At 51.7% G+C, this 17,317-nt stretch overlaps 4 protein-coding genes across 4 annotated transcripts; 1 reads left to right on the top strand and 3 right to left on the bottom strand.

The window, feature by feature from the left end:
• Positions 1-907: 907 nt before the first annotated feature.
• PpBr36_04692 (uncharacterized protein) lies at positions 908-4,130 on the top strand (the record flags this gene model as incomplete). The annotated part of the gene is made up of 10 exons (XM_029891851.1): positions 908-1,003; positions 1,037-1,235; positions 1,362-1,444; positions 1,526-1,692; positions 1,767-1,900; positions 1,963-2,051; positions 2,113-2,216; positions 2,287-2,416; positions 2,490-2,656; positions 2,723-4,130. The coding sequence occupies 10 exons, from the start codon at positions 908-910 to the stop codon at positions 4,128-4,130; spliced, it is 2,577 nt and encodes an 858-aa protein (XP_029749418.1).
• A 466-nt stretch (positions 4,131-4,596) lies between these two features.
• PpBr36_04693 (uncharacterized protein) lies at positions 4,597-6,317 on the bottom strand (the record flags this gene model as incomplete). The annotated part of the gene is made up of 3 exons (XM_029891852.1): positions 4,597-5,809; positions 5,895-5,979; positions 6,056-6,317. 3 exons carry the CDS (start codon positions 6,315-6,317, stop codon positions 4,597-4,599), a joined length of 1,560 nt encoding a protein of 519 aa, XP_029749417.1.
• Positions 6,318-7,966: 1,649 nt separating this feature from the next.
• On the bottom strand, positions 7,967-8,230 carry PpBr36_04694 (uncharacterized protein; the record flags this gene model as incomplete). The annotated part of the gene is made up of 2 exons (XM_029891853.1): positions 7,967-8,027; positions 8,049-8,230. Coding segments are annotated over 2 exons (243 nt in total), but the record flags the coding sequence as incomplete, so codon positions are not given.
• A 4,013-nt stretch (positions 8,231-12,243) lies between these two features.
• On the bottom strand, positions 12,244-14,586 carry PpBr36_04695 (uncharacterized protein; the record flags this gene model as incomplete). The annotated part of the gene is made up of 4 exons (XM_029891854.1): positions 12,244-13,846; positions 13,946-13,958; positions 14,042-14,368; positions 14,442-14,586. The coding sequence occupies 4 exons, from the start codon at positions 14,584-14,586 to the stop codon at positions 12,244-12,246; spliced, it is 2,088 nt and encodes a 695-aa protein (XP_029749415.1).
• Positions 14,587-17,317: the final 2,731 nt, after the last annotated feature.

A 17,317-nucleotide genomic window follows, 5' to 3' on the forward strand; every position in this document is an offset into this window, starting at 1 on the left:
TTAACCAAACAGTCACAACCCTAATGTCCCTCCATGGCCCCCCCCGTCAAGGGCCCTCCCTTGTTCATAACAATCGAGCTACTACGCTAGTCCTGGAGCTAGCTCCAGTGGAGTCTAGCCTTGGTGTACTGTGGTACTGTAGATCGGTCCACCATCGGCCAAGGTGGGGAAAAGGAAACCCTTTGGAGAACAATGGAGGTTGTCAGCAACAAACAACGAACCAAATTTGCCCCTCTGCAAATGTCTCGTCTCAGAAGTTGGTGGGCGGGGAAAATTGGGGGGAATCGAAGAAATTAGACACATGATTTTGAATACAGTAAGTATATAATGTTTCAGACTGAAAAGTGCGAGGGGAGAACAATGTGCCGTTTTTGTTATTTAGTATAATGTTACATCTCGTGATGATGAGTGGATATGATACAACCCATTAGCTTTCATGGGCGGGCCGCGTGGGACTGGGGTAGGTAGCCTGCTGAACCAGGGTTGCAACCCGGGCAACCGTGTGCCAACTTTTCCCCTCGTAGAATTATCTCAATCGGACTGGACGTTATTACGAACAAAAAAGGTATCATTTGAATTTCGAATCAGATTTTTTCTTCAAAATCCTCTGATGTCATTAATATCTAACAAGCAATTATAAAGAGTAGTCGACAGGAACCTGGTCTTTTTGACGGGGGTATAACATAACGGGGTTCCAGCACCTTTTATCGCTCGTTTGATGTTTGTTTACTTGGCTTTGTTTACACCTTTCAATTAACCGAGATCAATCCACCAGGCACCACCACCAACCGACTCTCAAAACCAACAGCTTTTTCATCGTCCCACTCAATTCTCAATTAAGGACCGAGACTAACTTGTCACCGTCCGATATCTCCACAAATTCCACCAGACAGGCATACCAGACATGATGTCGTCCGGTCACCATTACGAGTCCGTATCGGGCAGTTACGCCAAGGAGTCGCCGGCGTCAATGGTTTCGTCGGTGGACAAGTCACACACGGGTGTTCCTTCCAGTTGACAATCAAGGATCGTGCAGCGCTTTCCATTCTTGGGGACAAGGAAGGGCGCTGCCACCCTCGCCGCCGTGGTATTTTTGGTCATCGGCGGCGGACTTGCGGGGCTGGCCGCCTTGCCCAAGAGCTCGGGAAACTCACCCAAGGGAAAGCTGCGGTCGCCGGACGCCATCACAGAAGATAGCTACTTCTATGGCCAGTCCCCGCCGGTGTATCCATCCCGTAGGTTCTCCTACTTTCCACTATATATATATATATATATATATATATATATATATATATATTGATACTATATGGTCAATTTCTCTGTCAATGGCAGTCCAACTAATTTATGCTGATGGCGAATAGCGGAGATGACCGGCGGAGGGGGCTGGGAAGAGGCATACAGAAAGGCAAAGGACATGGTTGGCAATATGACAAACGATGAAAAAGTGAGTGCTGGCTGAATGACACCACCCCTTTGTATAATACGTCCTGTGGCCGCATTGGCTAAATTCGCCTCCTGCAAACAGCTTGTCCTGATCGCCGGCAAACCTGAGCCTGTCCGTCGTTGTGATGGCAACATCGCACCCATCACCAACGTTGGTTTTCCTGGAATGTGCCTGGCTGATGCAGGCAATGGCTTACGCGGCACAGATTTTGTTACTGCGTGGCCCAGTGGTGTCCATGTGGGTGCCAGGTGAGTGTGTTACTGTCTTGGCAGAGGTAAACAGGAGACATAAGATAACTGTACTGACGCAGCTATCATACCAGTTTCAACCGGCAGCTTAGCGCAAAACGTGCCTATGGCATGGGCTCTGAATTTCGGAAGAAAGGTGTCAATGTGCTCCTGGGCCCGGTTGTAGGTCCTATTGGAAGGACCGTAAGGGGTGGACGCAACTGGGAAGGTGAGCATGGAGGTGCCGGGGTCACAGACTAATGACTTGGCGAGAGCTAACTGTAAAGATAGGATTTGCCGTTGACCCCTATCTCTCCGGAATCTTGGTTGATCAGACGGTCCGTGGCATACAAAATGCTGGCGTGATTGCGAGCACCAAGGTGAGGAGATATATGTCTCCTTATTCTACACTGGAAGTTCACTGACTCGGCATACTATCAGCACTACGTCGCCAACGAGCAAGAAACTAACCGCCAGCCTGATGGCGAAGTTCAATCTGTGTCTTCAAACATTGATGACCGGACAATGCACGAACTGTATCTTTGGTAAGAAAACCCCCGGATGCCGATTTGTATGAACTCACAGCGATTGCATACGATTAACGCTAGCGTCAAGGCCCTTCATGGATGCCGTACGCGCCGGGACAGGCAGCATCATGTGCTCTTACAACAGATTGAACAATTCCTACGGCTGTGCGAACAGCAAGGCCCTCAACGGTCTCTTGAAGACGGAACTGGGCTTTCAGGTATCGAGGTCTCCTCTTGATCCTCACACAACCCTTTCTGCGATGGAAACTGACGGCAAGATCTCTCAACTAGGGCCACGTTGTGAGTGACTGGTGGGCGCAGCACAGTGGAGTAGCGTCGGCCCTTGCTGGACTCGATATGGCCATGCCGCATGCAGACCAGTTTTGGGGCGCGGAACTGCTCAAAGCAATCAACAATGGCACCGTTCCTCAGTCACGTCTCGACGATATGGCAATACGGTCAGTTTGGTCAGTCCCTGCGACAAGTTTTCTATGCTAACAGGCTTGCCGTGTGTCTCTATGTAGCGTTCTTGCACCCTGGTTCCAGCTGGGTCATGACAAGGGCTTCCCGACGCCAGGAAGCGGAATCCCCGCCGATATCAACCAGCCGCACGCGATAGTTGATGCCAGGAACTCGTCCGACAAGGCCACAATCTTCGACGGGGCGGTTGAGGGCCATGTTCTCGTGAAAAACATCCGAAACGCCCTCCCACTCAAGAGGCCCAAGATGTTGACCATCTATGGTTACTCGGCCAAAAAGGCTGATAAGACCAACTTTGAGCCAGGAATCTTCCCACAGTGGGTTTGGGGTCCCGAATCCATGAACTACGATGATATCAAGACTGGCATGCTCCACGCAGGAGAGATGCTACCCGGCACCGCACGGGCGGAACAAACAAGGCCAATCGCCATCAATGGCACGATATTCTCTGGCGGCGGATCCGGAGCGGTGTCTGTTTCGCTGGTCAGCGCACCCTTCGACGCCATATCGCAGCAGTGCTGGGAGGACGATACAGTCATGTTCTGGGATTTTGCATCGCCCAAGCCTTCCGTAAACTCCAACTCGGAAGCCTGTCTCGTGTTTGGAAACGTTGCAGCCGCTGAAGGTTGGGATAGAGTTGGACTCCGAGACGACTACACTGACGGGTTAATCAAGCACGTGGCCAACTCATGCAATAACACAATCGTCGTCCTGCACAACGCCGGCCCGCGGCTTGTTGATCAATTTATTGACCATCCCAATGTCACGGCCCTCATTTATGCGCACCTCCCCGGGCAAGCATCTGGAGTTGCCCTGGCATCCATACTGTACGGCAAAGTCAACCCGTCAGGCAAGATGCCGTACACAGTGGCACGCAACGAGACGGATTACGGCGGCGTCCAAGATCCGAATTTGCCAAAGGGCAAATACGAGCTGTTCCCACAGGCCGACTTTACCGAAGGCTTGTTCCTGGACTACCGACATTTCGACAAGCAAAAGATCGAGCCCCGCTACGAATTCGGTTTTGGTCTGTCGTACACGACATTTAGCTACTCCAACCTGAAGATTGAAAAGTCGACGGGCGTCAGCTTTGGCCCACACCCTGAAGGCCAGGTGTTGTCGGGAGGGCCGGCTTCGCTTTGGGAGACGCTCGTGAGCGTCACGGCCGAGGTCGAAAACACGGGTGGCGTCGATGGTGCCGAGGTTGCCCAGCTGTACCTCTCCGTGCCCGGGGCCGAGGATGGGCACACGCCGCTGCGGGTGCTCAGGGGCTTCGAGAAGCCGTTCATCAAGGCCAAGGAGAAGGCCACGGTGCGGTTTGAGCTGAGCAGGCGAGACATGAGCATCTGGGATGTTATTACTCAGAAGTGGCTGCTGAGGAACGGCACCTACACCGTCAGTGTCGGCTCGAGCAGCCGAATCCTACCCATCAATGGAACTTTTAGTCTGTAATTAAGGATGGGCCTGCTTTGTTTGGGAGGGCTCGATGGCTGGACTGGGTTGTACTTTGTAGGCGCACGGGACACAGGACGGCTGTTTTGATTTTGTTTTTCGCTAGGAAGAGATCATGGGCATGAGGTATGAAAAATATGTGTAGCATATGACGCTCGTGCAATGAATAGCGTTATGCTGCTTATCATCACGTACACATATTCGCACTTGTTTATCCTGCAATTTCATGTCTATGTCAAGCAAACTCGATGTCTATCAAATGTACAATTATCTGATAAATGAACAGAAGTGAGTATGAATCAAACGAGATTATCGAGTCATTATCATTTCTCATGCCCTACACCGAGCATGTCATCGTAGAAACCACTCGACCGCATCTCGGCAAGGGACTAGAGCTTGTTTACAAAATCTGGAGTATTTATGAACGCTAAGACGTTCAGTGACTGCATTAAAATATACCAACACGCTAAACCCATTGATTCCTTCCCGTTGTGGGCGCCGGATACCTCCCGAAGCCGGGGTGCTGGAGCACCGGGGCCTGCTGTGCAGCGGCGGCAAGGACACCCCGCATGGTCCCGTTGCTGTCCACCTCCTTCAACTCGTACTCCTCGGTGCTGCTATGGTAGGCGGGATGCTTGCCCTTGACGTCTGCAGAGGACCAGGGGTTGCTCGCGAGCGGGTTCGGCTGCGGAGGTGGCGCTTGTTGCCCAGCTGGGTCCGACTCCTTGGAGACGAAGCTCAGATCCGACTTTTTCGACCGCAGGCTTGGATCGTCACCACCCAGCGCGACTCCTATGTCTTGCGGGCTGAGATGTTGCTGGGATTGGTATAGTCGTTGCTGTTGAATTTGGTACTGCTGTTGCTGCATAAAGTAATGCCGCTGCTGCTGCTGCACCTCCTGTTCGCGCTCGCGCTCCATCTGTGCTAGCGCTTCTTGAGTCATCGCCGGCCACTGCTGCTGCTGTTGGTGATGCTGCATGCCGTTGGCGTCGGCAGTGCTGATGGGGCTGCTATAAGGTGAATAGTATCGCGTCGGGAACGTGGAGGGCCCGGCGCTGTCGTTCTTCTCCATGGCCGGCGAAAATCCAGTTGAAAGGCCGGTCCGATCCGTGTGCGCCGAGGTGGGAGATTGCTCCCAGCCGCCAACGAGCGGCCTCTGGCTGACTGGGGTCTCAAACATGTCGCCGCCCGCCCCGTGGGTACCAGGCCAGCGGCTACTACCGCCAAAGCCCTGAGACTGGGCCATCGCCTGGCGCTTTTCCATGTCGCGCAAGTAGCGGCGGCGCCTGCGCTTGCCGTTACAGACGATGCCGCAGCCGGCGGCGATGAGTATGATGGCCACCCCGGCGAAGGCAATGCCGACCTTTGCGCTAAGGTTGAGTGGGCCGTTATCAGGCACAAAGGTGTAGCCGGTTGGGGCCGGGGTCGTGGCCTGAATGGCCTTGGTCGTGAAAGGTGGACCGGAGACCGATATGGTGCGTCCTTCGGCGGGCTGTTGCGTGCAGGCCGCATCGAGCATGGTCATGTAGTTGGTCAACACATAGTGGCGACCGGACTGAAGGCACGGTTGGCATTTCGAAAAGTCGTGGGCCCTCCAAGAGTTGCAAAAGTCGTAGCGTCCAGCTGCCTTGGTAAGGTTCTGCCATTGGATCGCCTCTCTGAAAGGGCCGCAAGCAGTGCTGCACACGTGTTTGAGAGCTAGTCAGCATCATTCCCCGAGCAGGTTTGCTGAAATATTTCTTGGTCATAGATGTTTCTGTTTACCTTGTGGTGCATGGATTTGAGCCAAGTTTCTTATCACTGTCGGGGAAGCCAAACAGGCAGAATGATAGTGTGTATCTCAGGTTATCTGGCCATTTTTTTTTTTTTCGAGATGTCAGTCTCGTCTATTGCTCTGGGCATGTAGTGTGCGGGATTTCACCTACATATGAGCCACTCGAGATCAGACTGCCCGGCGGAGGTATATGAGCTGCTCGCCTGGCATGTCAAGCAGTTCTGAAGCACATTGCCAGCGGCTGTGGTCGAGTAGTCAGAGGGATTGTCAAAGCACTCCATGTCGTCGGCGGTAGTGGCTGAGAGCACATTTCCGCAGTGCCTCGAGCATGGCGAGTTTGGGGCCAACAGCAGGCTCGTTGCGAACGATGCGAGCGTGCCGAGAAGCACCGGAAATGCCTGCGATAGTTTCATTGTGTGCGATGGGCAGCTGCCGTCATCTATCCACGGTACAAAGGTGTGTTCTTCCGACCGAATTGTAATCCTAGCGCACAAGATGCAGCTCCTTCCTGCGTACCTACTGCTACTTCAGTAGAGGCGTGGGTAGACTAAAAGGCAGGGAGCCGAGTGGTAGGCATCCAAAGAAGATACCGGTTGGTTGCATAGACGGGATTCGGCTATGTAGTACACAAGGTGCACCACAGGAAGCAAGCAAGGAAACTGTCCCCGGATTTTGTACCCCTGGAAAGACTGCTCTGAACTTCCGCGTTGCGGTGTCACACAAGACGAGTCCCGGTGAGCCTGTATGCTGACATGGCCTGAGGAAGAGGTAAGGCTCAAGGTAAGTATGTCCCAAGGTGGATATATACACCCAAAAGATCGACTAGAGGATTTTGCAGGGCAGCTCGACAAGGTAGCAACCAACCCGGCAGTCTGGTCGTGATGTAGGTAGCGTTGCTATTGTACCTCAAGCGCTTGCCCAAAGACGCCACACCTTTGCAAATACGGTACCCTGGTGGGTTTATCAGAAGTAAAATGATCTTTATCGGAGTTAGAAACGTGATTGTGACAGGATTTAATCATGCGTTTCCCCCACAATGGTTGGAAAAATAATAGTAAAAAGGATGCGGAGTGCGGTGATGGAAAAAAGGGCGATCAACCATTGGGGTCCAAAAGAGCGAGCCAAGCAAGACAGGGGTTGATTGGGCGCCATTGAAGGTGATGGAGGGTGACGGCCCTGAGTGAGATTTAGCGACCAAGACCGACTATTGGGTGGTTGGGGAAGCGTACCACGTAAAGAGGGCTGGCTGGCCTGACCATGAGATTTCACAGGACTTGCTGGGTGGATGTGACACACAAGTTGTGCGTATGTGTGCTGATTGTTAGATGGGCCCGACTATTGTCAAGATACCAAGCAGGAGAAAAGCCTCGACACTGGCCGGACAGGACCAGGCGGGTCGGGCAGAGGCCGCTGGAGTGGAGGTTACAAGGTCTTGGCACCAGGCGGGTGTCAACTTGCCCCAGTGATGACTGGTTCTCTCATGCAGCCTGCACGCCAGATTGACCACTGAGAGAGCTCGACACATGACAGTTTCCACTCGCGGGTCCTCCTGACGGACCGCAAGATCCCTCGGAAAGGGACAAAACCCCAATGTGTTGCGCTTCACACCATTCGAGCTTTCCCCCGAACGTGCTGTCGCCGGCAGCTGGGTTGGCTTGATTGGCTGCATGTAAGAGCGAGCAAATTTGCCCTTGCTATCCAAGCAAGGGTGTTAAAGATGGAAGAGGAAGGTGGGGTTTTAGAGTGACCGTTCGATGGACTTTTTGGCCGGCATTCCATTCCTGAGGTCGATCGGCTTTTATTTTTTGCTTAATCATGTCCGCACATGGGAAAATCTGCTTGCTTGGCTGGTCACTATTGGAGTTATAGTATTTACTTAGTTCTTGCCACGATAATATTTCCTATTCTGATTGCTAGCAAATCCGTCTTTATCATCACCCAGGAAAGGCAGGTTCTTGCCTTGATCGGGAGGAAGGTCTACACCAAACTCGTACCTGCAAAAGAAAGACCAACGTAAGCCGTTCCTGCATCATCGCCTTCAATTGTGGGGATTCGCACTTACTAGTCTAGCTTGGGCGGGTTGCGTTACCAGGTAGTTTGCCGAGATCAGCTGGTTGACGAGCCTTTGATTAAACGATTGTCACTTGGTCAGCTCAGTTATAAACGGACGGCCAGCATTCCTGTTTTTCAAAACACTTTCTGTAATGTTGGTGGCATCCATCTGCTCCTTTTCGGCCAGATTGCTCCGATGGATTGAATGAAAACCAACTCTTGTGATGGCTAGCCGCCGACGTTCCCAATCGGTCAGGAGAGTAACTCCGCACATATGCAAAACATGCATATGGCATATTGCCAATAAGCATAGTGCCATCAAGCCCGAGGATTTGCGGAAATTCAGAGAGCGCGATACAAGCCCAGCTGGCAATTGTCATTTCCCATCTCCTAGGTCAGGTCAACAGTTGTAAAAGTATCAACAGGCATTTACTGAGCATAGCATAATGAGGAACAAGTCTGCTTTGGACCGGATGCATCCTATGATGAACACGGAAACACCATCGACGTAGGTTGCCTGGTACTGCTGTCGTGAATCGTGCGTTGACTCTGTGGCGGTGACATCGGTGACAGTTAGCGGAGTAAACCTCGCCGTAAACAGGGGCAACTCCTGATCCTTTGAACATGCAGCACCAACTTTTGTGCGAAATAGTTGGAAGTTCGGCGGCAAACGCCAGCAAGTGATTCGTTCGGCTAGTGTTCGGTAACTCACCATCAGCCAATGGGTGATGGTGAAAATCTGCAAACAGCTCCATTAACCCTAACCCTCATTGGCAATACACTACACACCATCAGAGAGGGTGAGCAACAGTTGAAACACGATACAATTCTAAGGATGAGTACAATGAACGTCTCATCCTTGGGCGGCTATCTGAAACTTTCTGTAGGATTCTGTGGTTGCACTCAGGATGTTTCAGGACACTCGAAACATTGAACCAAAATCCATCAGTGTATCAAGAAAGCCACCTACTAGACAGAATGGGGGCACAAGACGACGATTCTCTATGAGTCCCAGAATATAACTATCGCAAAGTGCCTTTTTTCCCGTTGCTTCTGTTTTGGAAGCTCTCGGCATCTACAGCTGGCTTTTGCTACTTGTGTTGTCTCAAGTCTTCATTCAGTATTATATTACCATGCTGTTATTGGCATGAACAATTAAGTCACCTTTCCCCCAACATGAAAAAGCCAACTTTCTCGTTGGCATACATTTTATATCCCTCTTTCTTAATCACATATAGCACGCCTACTTAGCTCCAGGTGAAGCCAAGATGCAAAATCATTTGTGCTTGATTGATGGACGGACTCCTCGAACATACCCACATTGTAGCTAGAGGTAGCTACGATCAAGATCGTCCAGTCTTCACCCCATCCTTGGGGCATCTTAAAGAAATCTCGCCATTATGGGCAGACAAATGGATTGCAAGCATACGACTTGCATCCGGCCTCAAAGCCTCGCGGCATATACAGATGACGGTCTAGATCAAAAAGTCAACTATATCCGCTAAACGAGATGGTTGTCAACCCGCACTGTCCAGCATCTCTTTCAGCATTCGGCTCTCATATCGAAAAAAAAAAAACGCTCATTTCAATCATGGCGGCGTTGCTGCTTCCATCAACCCTGCAGCCACACTCGAGCAGCCCCTCCTGGATCCTTCAAGAACAACCATGCGAACCCAAAGTCTCTGATTGATATCCGATCATGCTCACGCACGTCGATTTTGCGATATGTTGCTGAATTTGGCGCCCGTGTCGCAAAAAACGGCGCTGAACTGGCGCACTGCGACGTTCCACGGACTGCTGCGCGTTTTAGTAAATCGCAGATCGGGGCTTATGGATGGATTTGACCCTGTTTCGACGACATGATCTCAACTGGCTCGATAAGGAGCCCAACATTTGCAACCCCCGGCAAAATCCGTGAGAGAATATTGTCTATCACCACGCCAAATCGGTCTTAAGATACAGGGCTCAACGGGCCTGACAACCTATCACCCGCCATACTCCCCATGCAAGGGGGTTGACTGCGGTAAAACCACAAGGCTGCAGCGGTGGCCACCTTGCCTGTTTCTCAAGACTATTGTTTGTTATACTGGCTCAGCCCCAGGCCGCGTCATAGGAAAAGCCCATTTGTTGGTCGAAAAGTCTATCCAGCTGCGAGGACAACGCAACCCCGGCGTCATACCCCTCTGCTGGCCCTTGGATTTCAGCACCAGCATGTCAGGCGCCTTGCACGCGACGCCAATATGCAAGATACCCGGATCGGAACAGCAGTCCTGAGGCGCCGGAGAGGGGGATTAGCGTGCTGAACAGAACCATAATTCGAGCAAGGAATCGCTTTTTCCGAACAACTCCAATCGGCGTGTTCCCCATTGACGACAAAGCTCTCCTTCAACTGAGCTTCGACTTTGTCCGATTCACCAACATAAGATCAAGCAAATCCCCTTTGAAGCCTACGTACCTACACAGAAGGAACAAAACGTTACACCCATAATGCTGGCTTTTTTTATTTTTATTTTATTTATCAGTGCCAATGCACGCTCGTTCCTTTGTTGAATGAGGGTAAAGTTATGCCGGTAGTTACCAGCATATAAAACTCCATGAGCAAAAGCGCGGGTCAGATCCAACTTTGGATCGTACAGCATCTTGCCAAAGACCATCTTTGCGCTCTCATTGTCAACTTTTGCCCATAGCACCATGTCACTGGTGCCGAGCATACCCGAAACCAACGACCTTGGGTGTCGTCACACGGCTCTGTGACAGCCTCAGGCGGCCGTAAGAAGGCGCCACATACCTTGGAGCACTTATCCTGACCGCCAAATCCGAGACCATGTGGTTGCGGGGCGATTTTGTGTGGTTTAGATCATCAAACCTTACCGACGGCCAACGGAAGCATGATTGCACACGTTGTGCTGAGTCCTGCGGTGACTTGGAAAATCTCAGCCGCCGCTGTCGATTGATGCCAATCAGCCAATGCCATTTATCTCGGTACTTGATAGCTTTTATTCAACGGTCTCCTTTCGATGTTAGCAGGAACATACACGTTTGACTTGAAGCGTTGTTATCAAGTCTGCCAAAGTCGCAGAAATGATGTTTCTTTTCCTTCAAGCTGGATTCTGCTGTTTCTGATCGTCATATTGCAGTTTCCTACAGCGCACCACAGGAACACCCTCAAAGTTCATGGAGCGACAACTGTCTTTGGACCAAAATGGCTTGAGCAAGAATGGAGAATGGAGCCGGTCCTAATGCCCGCCTTTTTGAGTGGCATTGTCAAACAGGTGATAACATGTGGTTCTGGGGTTGAATCGCATCGGCCAGGAAGCTCCCGGAATGGACTTTGTTTTGTGTTTTCGGATCGCCCAGAAACAAAGACCGAAACCGGCCCGCCCTCTGCGACGTGTTTGTCTTGCCCATAGGCACAGAGAAGGGTGATTTGGGTGCAATAAGCCTGGCTTGCCCTCATACTTCCTGATGGCTACATTTTGAAGCCAGCTCTTGTCGAATGCCAAGACGTCCTCCTTGCCAGCACGGCTTGACCTCTTGTCATCTTGTACGTCAGCTGATGGACCGATCCGTTCAAGTTGAGGTTGTTTACGGGGCTATCCGACTTGAGGCCTGCTGCAAAAGGTCTTCATCGGCCTCTGGACCGATCTCTTGCGCGCATGAGAGCCTTGTCCTCAGCCTAGGGAAGAACGTCCAGGATGTGTCCACAATTGACGAATCAGGGAGATCGGCCACAAACCACAGCAGTTCCATTGTGGTTCCTGCTCTCAAGCTACCGCAATCACGAAGGTGAGCCAAGAAGACTCGAGATATATGAACAGTGGGATACAACTCCCGGTAAAACTGATCGTCGGTTCCCCTTCTCATTTGTCTAATACACTAGCCATCCCATTCGTTAACAATATCATACAAGCTCTACACATAAGAAGCAACAGTTAAGCGAGAAAGAACGAAGGAAAAGAAAGAAGACTTTTTGAAATTAGAGATATTACATATGAAACAAGGGAAAGTAATGAGTGATCTGGCATGGCCAAGGATGCACAGAAAAAGATCATAAGCAAAAGATGGAGCGCAAGCGGTCCTGCAAGTATCATCCAGGAACGCGCCCAAGCGTCCCTGGCAAAATGAGTTCCAGGAAATGGGACTAAGAAAGGAAAGAAGGAAATGAAGAGAAAAAGAAAGAAAGAAAGAAAAGGAATAAAGAGGAGGCTTGCTCGAAAAGTTCATCTAATGAAAAGAAAAAGAAGGGAATCATACGCCATTATGCTCAGGAACAACTTTCTCGCCAGGTTACAACGCGGTTCCAATACTAAAGGTTATGGTGACGGAGCGTGGAGGCGAATGCGAAGGCTGCTGGTCTCGAAGATGCACCACGACCGTGTCCTTGTCGCGACTCTCGACTTCGATCGATATCAACGGCTCCGACAGTCCGCTATCCCTACGCTGATATTCTGGTTTGATGTGCCGCGCCAGCACGAGCGGCATCTCGCTCACAATGGCCGATATCGACTCTGGAGCCAGTATGGCCGTCAGGGGCGACTGTGCCTCTATCTGCGCCACACCTTGGGCATCTCGCGAGTGCTCCTCCGGCAGACGGACATCCTCGGGCGCAGAAGCAGGCGAAATCGGCAACGGTATCGTGAACTCGTTCTTCACCGGCGACGACATGAACGTGTTCTTTACCGGGGACAGTCTTTCCTGGGGTCGCAGCGGCAATGGCTTGTCGCCTTCGAGAGGAGGGGGCAGCGGCAGTGGCTTGAGGTCCAGAGGCGATTGAGAGCGCAGCGGTGATTGGGAGCGCAACGGTGATTGGGAGCGCAACGGTGATTGGGATCGCGACCGCGACACCGCAGAGGCATCTGGAAGCGGCCACTCGGGCTCTTCTGGCGTGTGCAGAGCCGTCGTGCTGAATAATAGCCGGTCCACCTGAGCTGCCGCCGCGAGGTACTCTTGATCGGGAAACTCGCCAGTGGGTGGCGGTGTGTCGAGGTCGTGTGGCGGCGCTGCTGGTAAATCGCCAAAGTCTGATGAACGCGGGTTCTTCACCGGAGTTGCTGGTGATGTCGCCGTCGATATCGTCAGTCGCGGTCGTGCTGGAAACAATATGGGACTGTCAGCGCGCGGCAAGTCGATGAGCGACTCGGCTGGCTCGCTTGGAGCCGGCTCCTTTCCATCGATTTCCATCGCCCAGTCGGCTATTTCGTCATTAGTCGGCTTCTCAAGTGGCTCGGCCGATTTTTCCGACCCCGGCCCTTCCTGCTTAGCGGCTCCTTCGGCTTCTTCAACCTCCTCGGGAACCTCGGGCACACAAGCATACAGGGCGCATTCGACTGGGGCCACCTGCACTGGTGCCGAGGGTCGATAGCTGACGGGATCGATGATCTTGTTCAGGTCCAAGAAGTTGTCCAGGTCGTTGTCGGCGGGGGAGCGCGAGTCGCCGGCCTGTACCTCGGCGTCGGTCGTGTTACCGTCCCACTCACCCTCGGCCGTTTCTCTACCCGGCCGGCTGACCAACTTCGCGAATGGGCCGTTGTCGGTGTCGACTACGAGGAGGTGCTTAGTACCCCGGCCGAGGACGCCGTAGACGTTCACTTCGCCGTTTTGAATGCCCATTACGGTGCTCGTGCCGGCATACAGAGCGTCCCGCTCGATACCGCAACGGTTGGCGAATATGAGAATAATCTCTTCCTCTGTCTCGGCGCGGATCAGGGGCTCCATGCGCTTGGCCCAGTACTCAAGCGTCTCCATGTCGGGCTCGTATGGCTTGCTGCAAAAGGCAGCACGGCCCTCGAGAGTGCTCCAAGCCATGGAAATGATGACGACATTGGCATGCGACTCGAGGATGTGGAATGCGAACTCGAACTGATGCCATGGCGCTTCGAATTTATAGGGGCTTTTGCGATTTATGTCAGCAAAGCTTCTCAAGTTTTTTTTTCTGTGTGTGGCAGATCTGATTCGGGCAAGGTAGGTAAGTGCCCAACGCAGTTCTTACTTGATGTCCATGCCTGCAGAAAAATGGATGTTAGTGAGGCCTGCGCCTTGCGGCTTCAGTTTTTCGAGGTGAGTTCCAGATGGACTGCTTGCTTACAGATCCCCATGGCCGTCTGCCCGAGGCCATCTACTTCACCCTGAAAGAAGCCTCCGGTTCCCTCTGAGCACCACGTTTCATCGGTGTAATAGAGATGCTGCTTCCTGTAGTTGGCCAGGGTCTCGCCCTCCTCATTAACCAAAAGCAGCGAGTTAAAGTACTGCGACGTGGGCGTCCAGTCGGTGGTGCTGTTGACTATCTCAGGGTAGCCCACAGCGACCTTGCAATCGTACTTGAGCGCCGTGGTCCTAGCCCATAGTGCTGATATACCTGAGCCTTTTGGTTCAAGGAAAGGTTTGATCTCCTGAAGCGACTTGAAATTGTAGCCTGTAATAATTAGCTGTTAGCTGCTAGTCCAGGGGTGAAGTGCCGCGCAGGGAGTGGACGGAATTTTTCGCACCACTAAAGGCCATTTCGGGAAGCACCAGTAGGTCAAGGTCTTCGAGGTCACGGGGATCCGCGCGGTTGAGAACCGAGTCGGCACGGTTGAGGTTGTTGTCGACATCGCCAACCTGTGGCGCAAATTGAAGACAGCCGATCCTCATTGTAGTTGATTTTCTGGTTGTTGCTCGGTGAGAGCCTAGACCCGTGGGCGACGATAAACTGACTTGCAGCAGCAGCGCAGTGGATGAATGAATGATCCACAAGGTGTCCCCTCCAAAATGCCAAAAGGTTGCTTTTGCGCAAAAGAGGAATGGAGGGGATCGAGTCTCAAAGGGCTTCCCTGGCTGGCCGGGTCAACACTTCAAGCCAAGTTGCCGAAAAGAGTTGGGCGTGTCCTCGATTCAAATACGAGAGGCAGCGAACGATGGTGTTTGATGTTTCAAATCCCAAAGTTTGTTATTTTGATTTAACCCCCGATGATACCCCGGAAAAGACTCTAGCAACAAAACGAAACGAACGAACGGAACCCGCTCACAGGGTCCCACCCAGAGCGAAACAATCTCCAAAAAAAAATTGGTGAGTGCTGCGGTTTAGAGATCTGATGCTAAAATTATCGCGTGCGACGCATCTTGGATGGCATAGGCTTCTGCGTAGTGCCTACTATCATGGGGGGAAAATATCTCGATATAGAAACAAAGAGTACTTTGGGGTTTGAAGGATTCGGTTGCACCGATCAAAACTAGATCTAGAAAGTCGAAAATAGAAAACAGCCTCCCGGTTTTCGATGCAGAAGATGTGAGGTGGGTGGTGCGTGTGGTACCGACTTGATGGATGATGGATTCCTCGAGGATGCGCCGCTAACCGGATTTTTTGCACACCCAACCTTACCTAAACATAGCAAGCGCGCTTCAAAATCCCACCGACTCCGCAATTGGATGTTCATTCCCCAAGCCCAAAAGACTCCTCCCCCCACTCGTCCGAGCACGGACCCTGAGCGCTAGCTATGAGCACGGGCACCGCTAAGGTAACGACGTCGTAGCAAGTAAACCCTTTCTCCAACCCGGATGCTCCCGTCAGTCGTTTTTGCCATGGATTTCCTTGGTTTCAGGGTCGCAAAGACGGTGAGCCATGGATGCCAAAAGTCCACTTATCTCGAGCTATTAAGCTACTACTACTGCGAATTAATGGTGAAATTCGGCATTTATTCTGCACAAAAGTTTGATTCCGATGCTACTTCGTGAATAAATCGTGCAAACTCTCCATCAGCGCGCTCTTGCAGTCAGCGCAATCCATAAAGGTTTTTTTTTTTTTTTTCTTTCGCGTCGCGCGTCGCTTTCAAGTGGGGTGTTGCATCCTGCTCTGTATTTCAATGTCTTGATTGAGCCATACATACATATACAAATAAGGCAAGGGGGGATAAAAATGCCGAAGAGCCAAGAGGACGGACTTACTTGCTGACCGGCTTACTGGCTGGCCTTTTTCGCTTTGCTTCTTGTGCAGGAAGTGATCAGAGATCTCGGGCAGCACGTTTTTTCGCCTGCCCCTTGGGTCAATCAGGGCTGGGCGGACCACTTACGTTCCTTGGTTAGCCGCTTCTGGGCAGAGGCCGAGGCGGGGTGACGTGACTACGACAGGTGACAAGGTGGCTGGATGGACAGGCAGGGATGCCACGTTCCTACGGCGTATGTACAGTACAGTACCTACTTTGATGGCCGGGCCGCGATGGCAGCTAATACCTAGACATCCTTCCTGGGCAATTTTAGGGGCTCTTTAGCAGATAGCTTGGGCTACGGCGGTAGGGCTCTTTTATCGGCTGACATCAATGCGCATTAATGAGGCGAGTTACCTTGTCCGTCTCTTGGGATGGCATCGTCCGTAGGAGCGTGATTCATTGAGCCTTTCAGTCTTGCGAATATCTATTCCATGAGTCAGTCATACCTGGTTTGGCGCCATGGTCAACGCGATTGATCTCAACCAGTCAATCCATGATAAACTAACTGAACCTCATAGATGCTGGCAAAGACGCTTTTGTTCCCAGAATAGCGCGCAAGCAACACACAACCACACACGGCGGCTATCTCGAAATAGGCAGTCCGTTGATCAACTTGACAAGCGCCGACCTGCCACGAGATGTTTGACAACTCTCACTGACCAAGCTAGTATACAGACGATTATGCAACCCAGGCAGCAAACAATTAGACCAGATCTAGACCAAATCCCAAAGACTCTGTAACCCCACACTTCGGGTAAGATATGACTATCTTTCACTTAGGCAAAGAGCAGGCCAAGACCGGTCTAAAGTCAATATTGCCTTGACCAGACCGCATGTGGCAAATTGCCGCTGAGTTGCAGTGACGGGCCGAGGGGCAAGAACTGGTTGGAAATAGAGCGCCCGCAGTCTATGGCACAATGGTGTGATTTGTGCATGAAAGATCTGAAGGGAAGGATGAAGGATCAATGAGATGGTGTGCTGCATTCCTTCTCCGCTGCCTATGCCAATCGAATGCTCCAAGAATGGGGCGGATGTTTTGCCGTGGTGGTCGCACGGGATGTGACAGCCTTGAGAGTTTTCTGGCGGCGGCTAGTGTAAACACTCTGTTGGTCGGGGTTTTGTTTCTGTCGTATTTTCTTGCTTTTTGGTTACAGCAAGAGGTCAGCACAAAATACCAATCTAACCACTGATTTTCCAGCTCAGAGAAAAGAGTGTACTCGCACTTTGGCAGCACCATCACATGTCGACAGCCATAGGGAGCAACAGGATCATGACAGACCTGGTCCTCTACTACCTCGCACCAAGCCTCAACACATACCAAAAGTGCCTGTGCGCCAGCAATGCTTCTGACGTATAAGCGAAAGATAACAAAAAAAAAAAAAAAAAAAAAAAAAAAAAAC

The sequence above is a fragment of the Pyricularia pennisetigena genome, chromosome 6 (assembly GCF_004337985.1).
Source record: "Pyricularia pennisetigena strain Br36 chromosome 6, whole genome shotgun sequence".
NCBI lineage: Eukaryota > Fungi > Ascomycota > Sordariomycetes > Magnaporthales > Pyriculariaceae > Pyricularia > Pyricularia pennisetigena.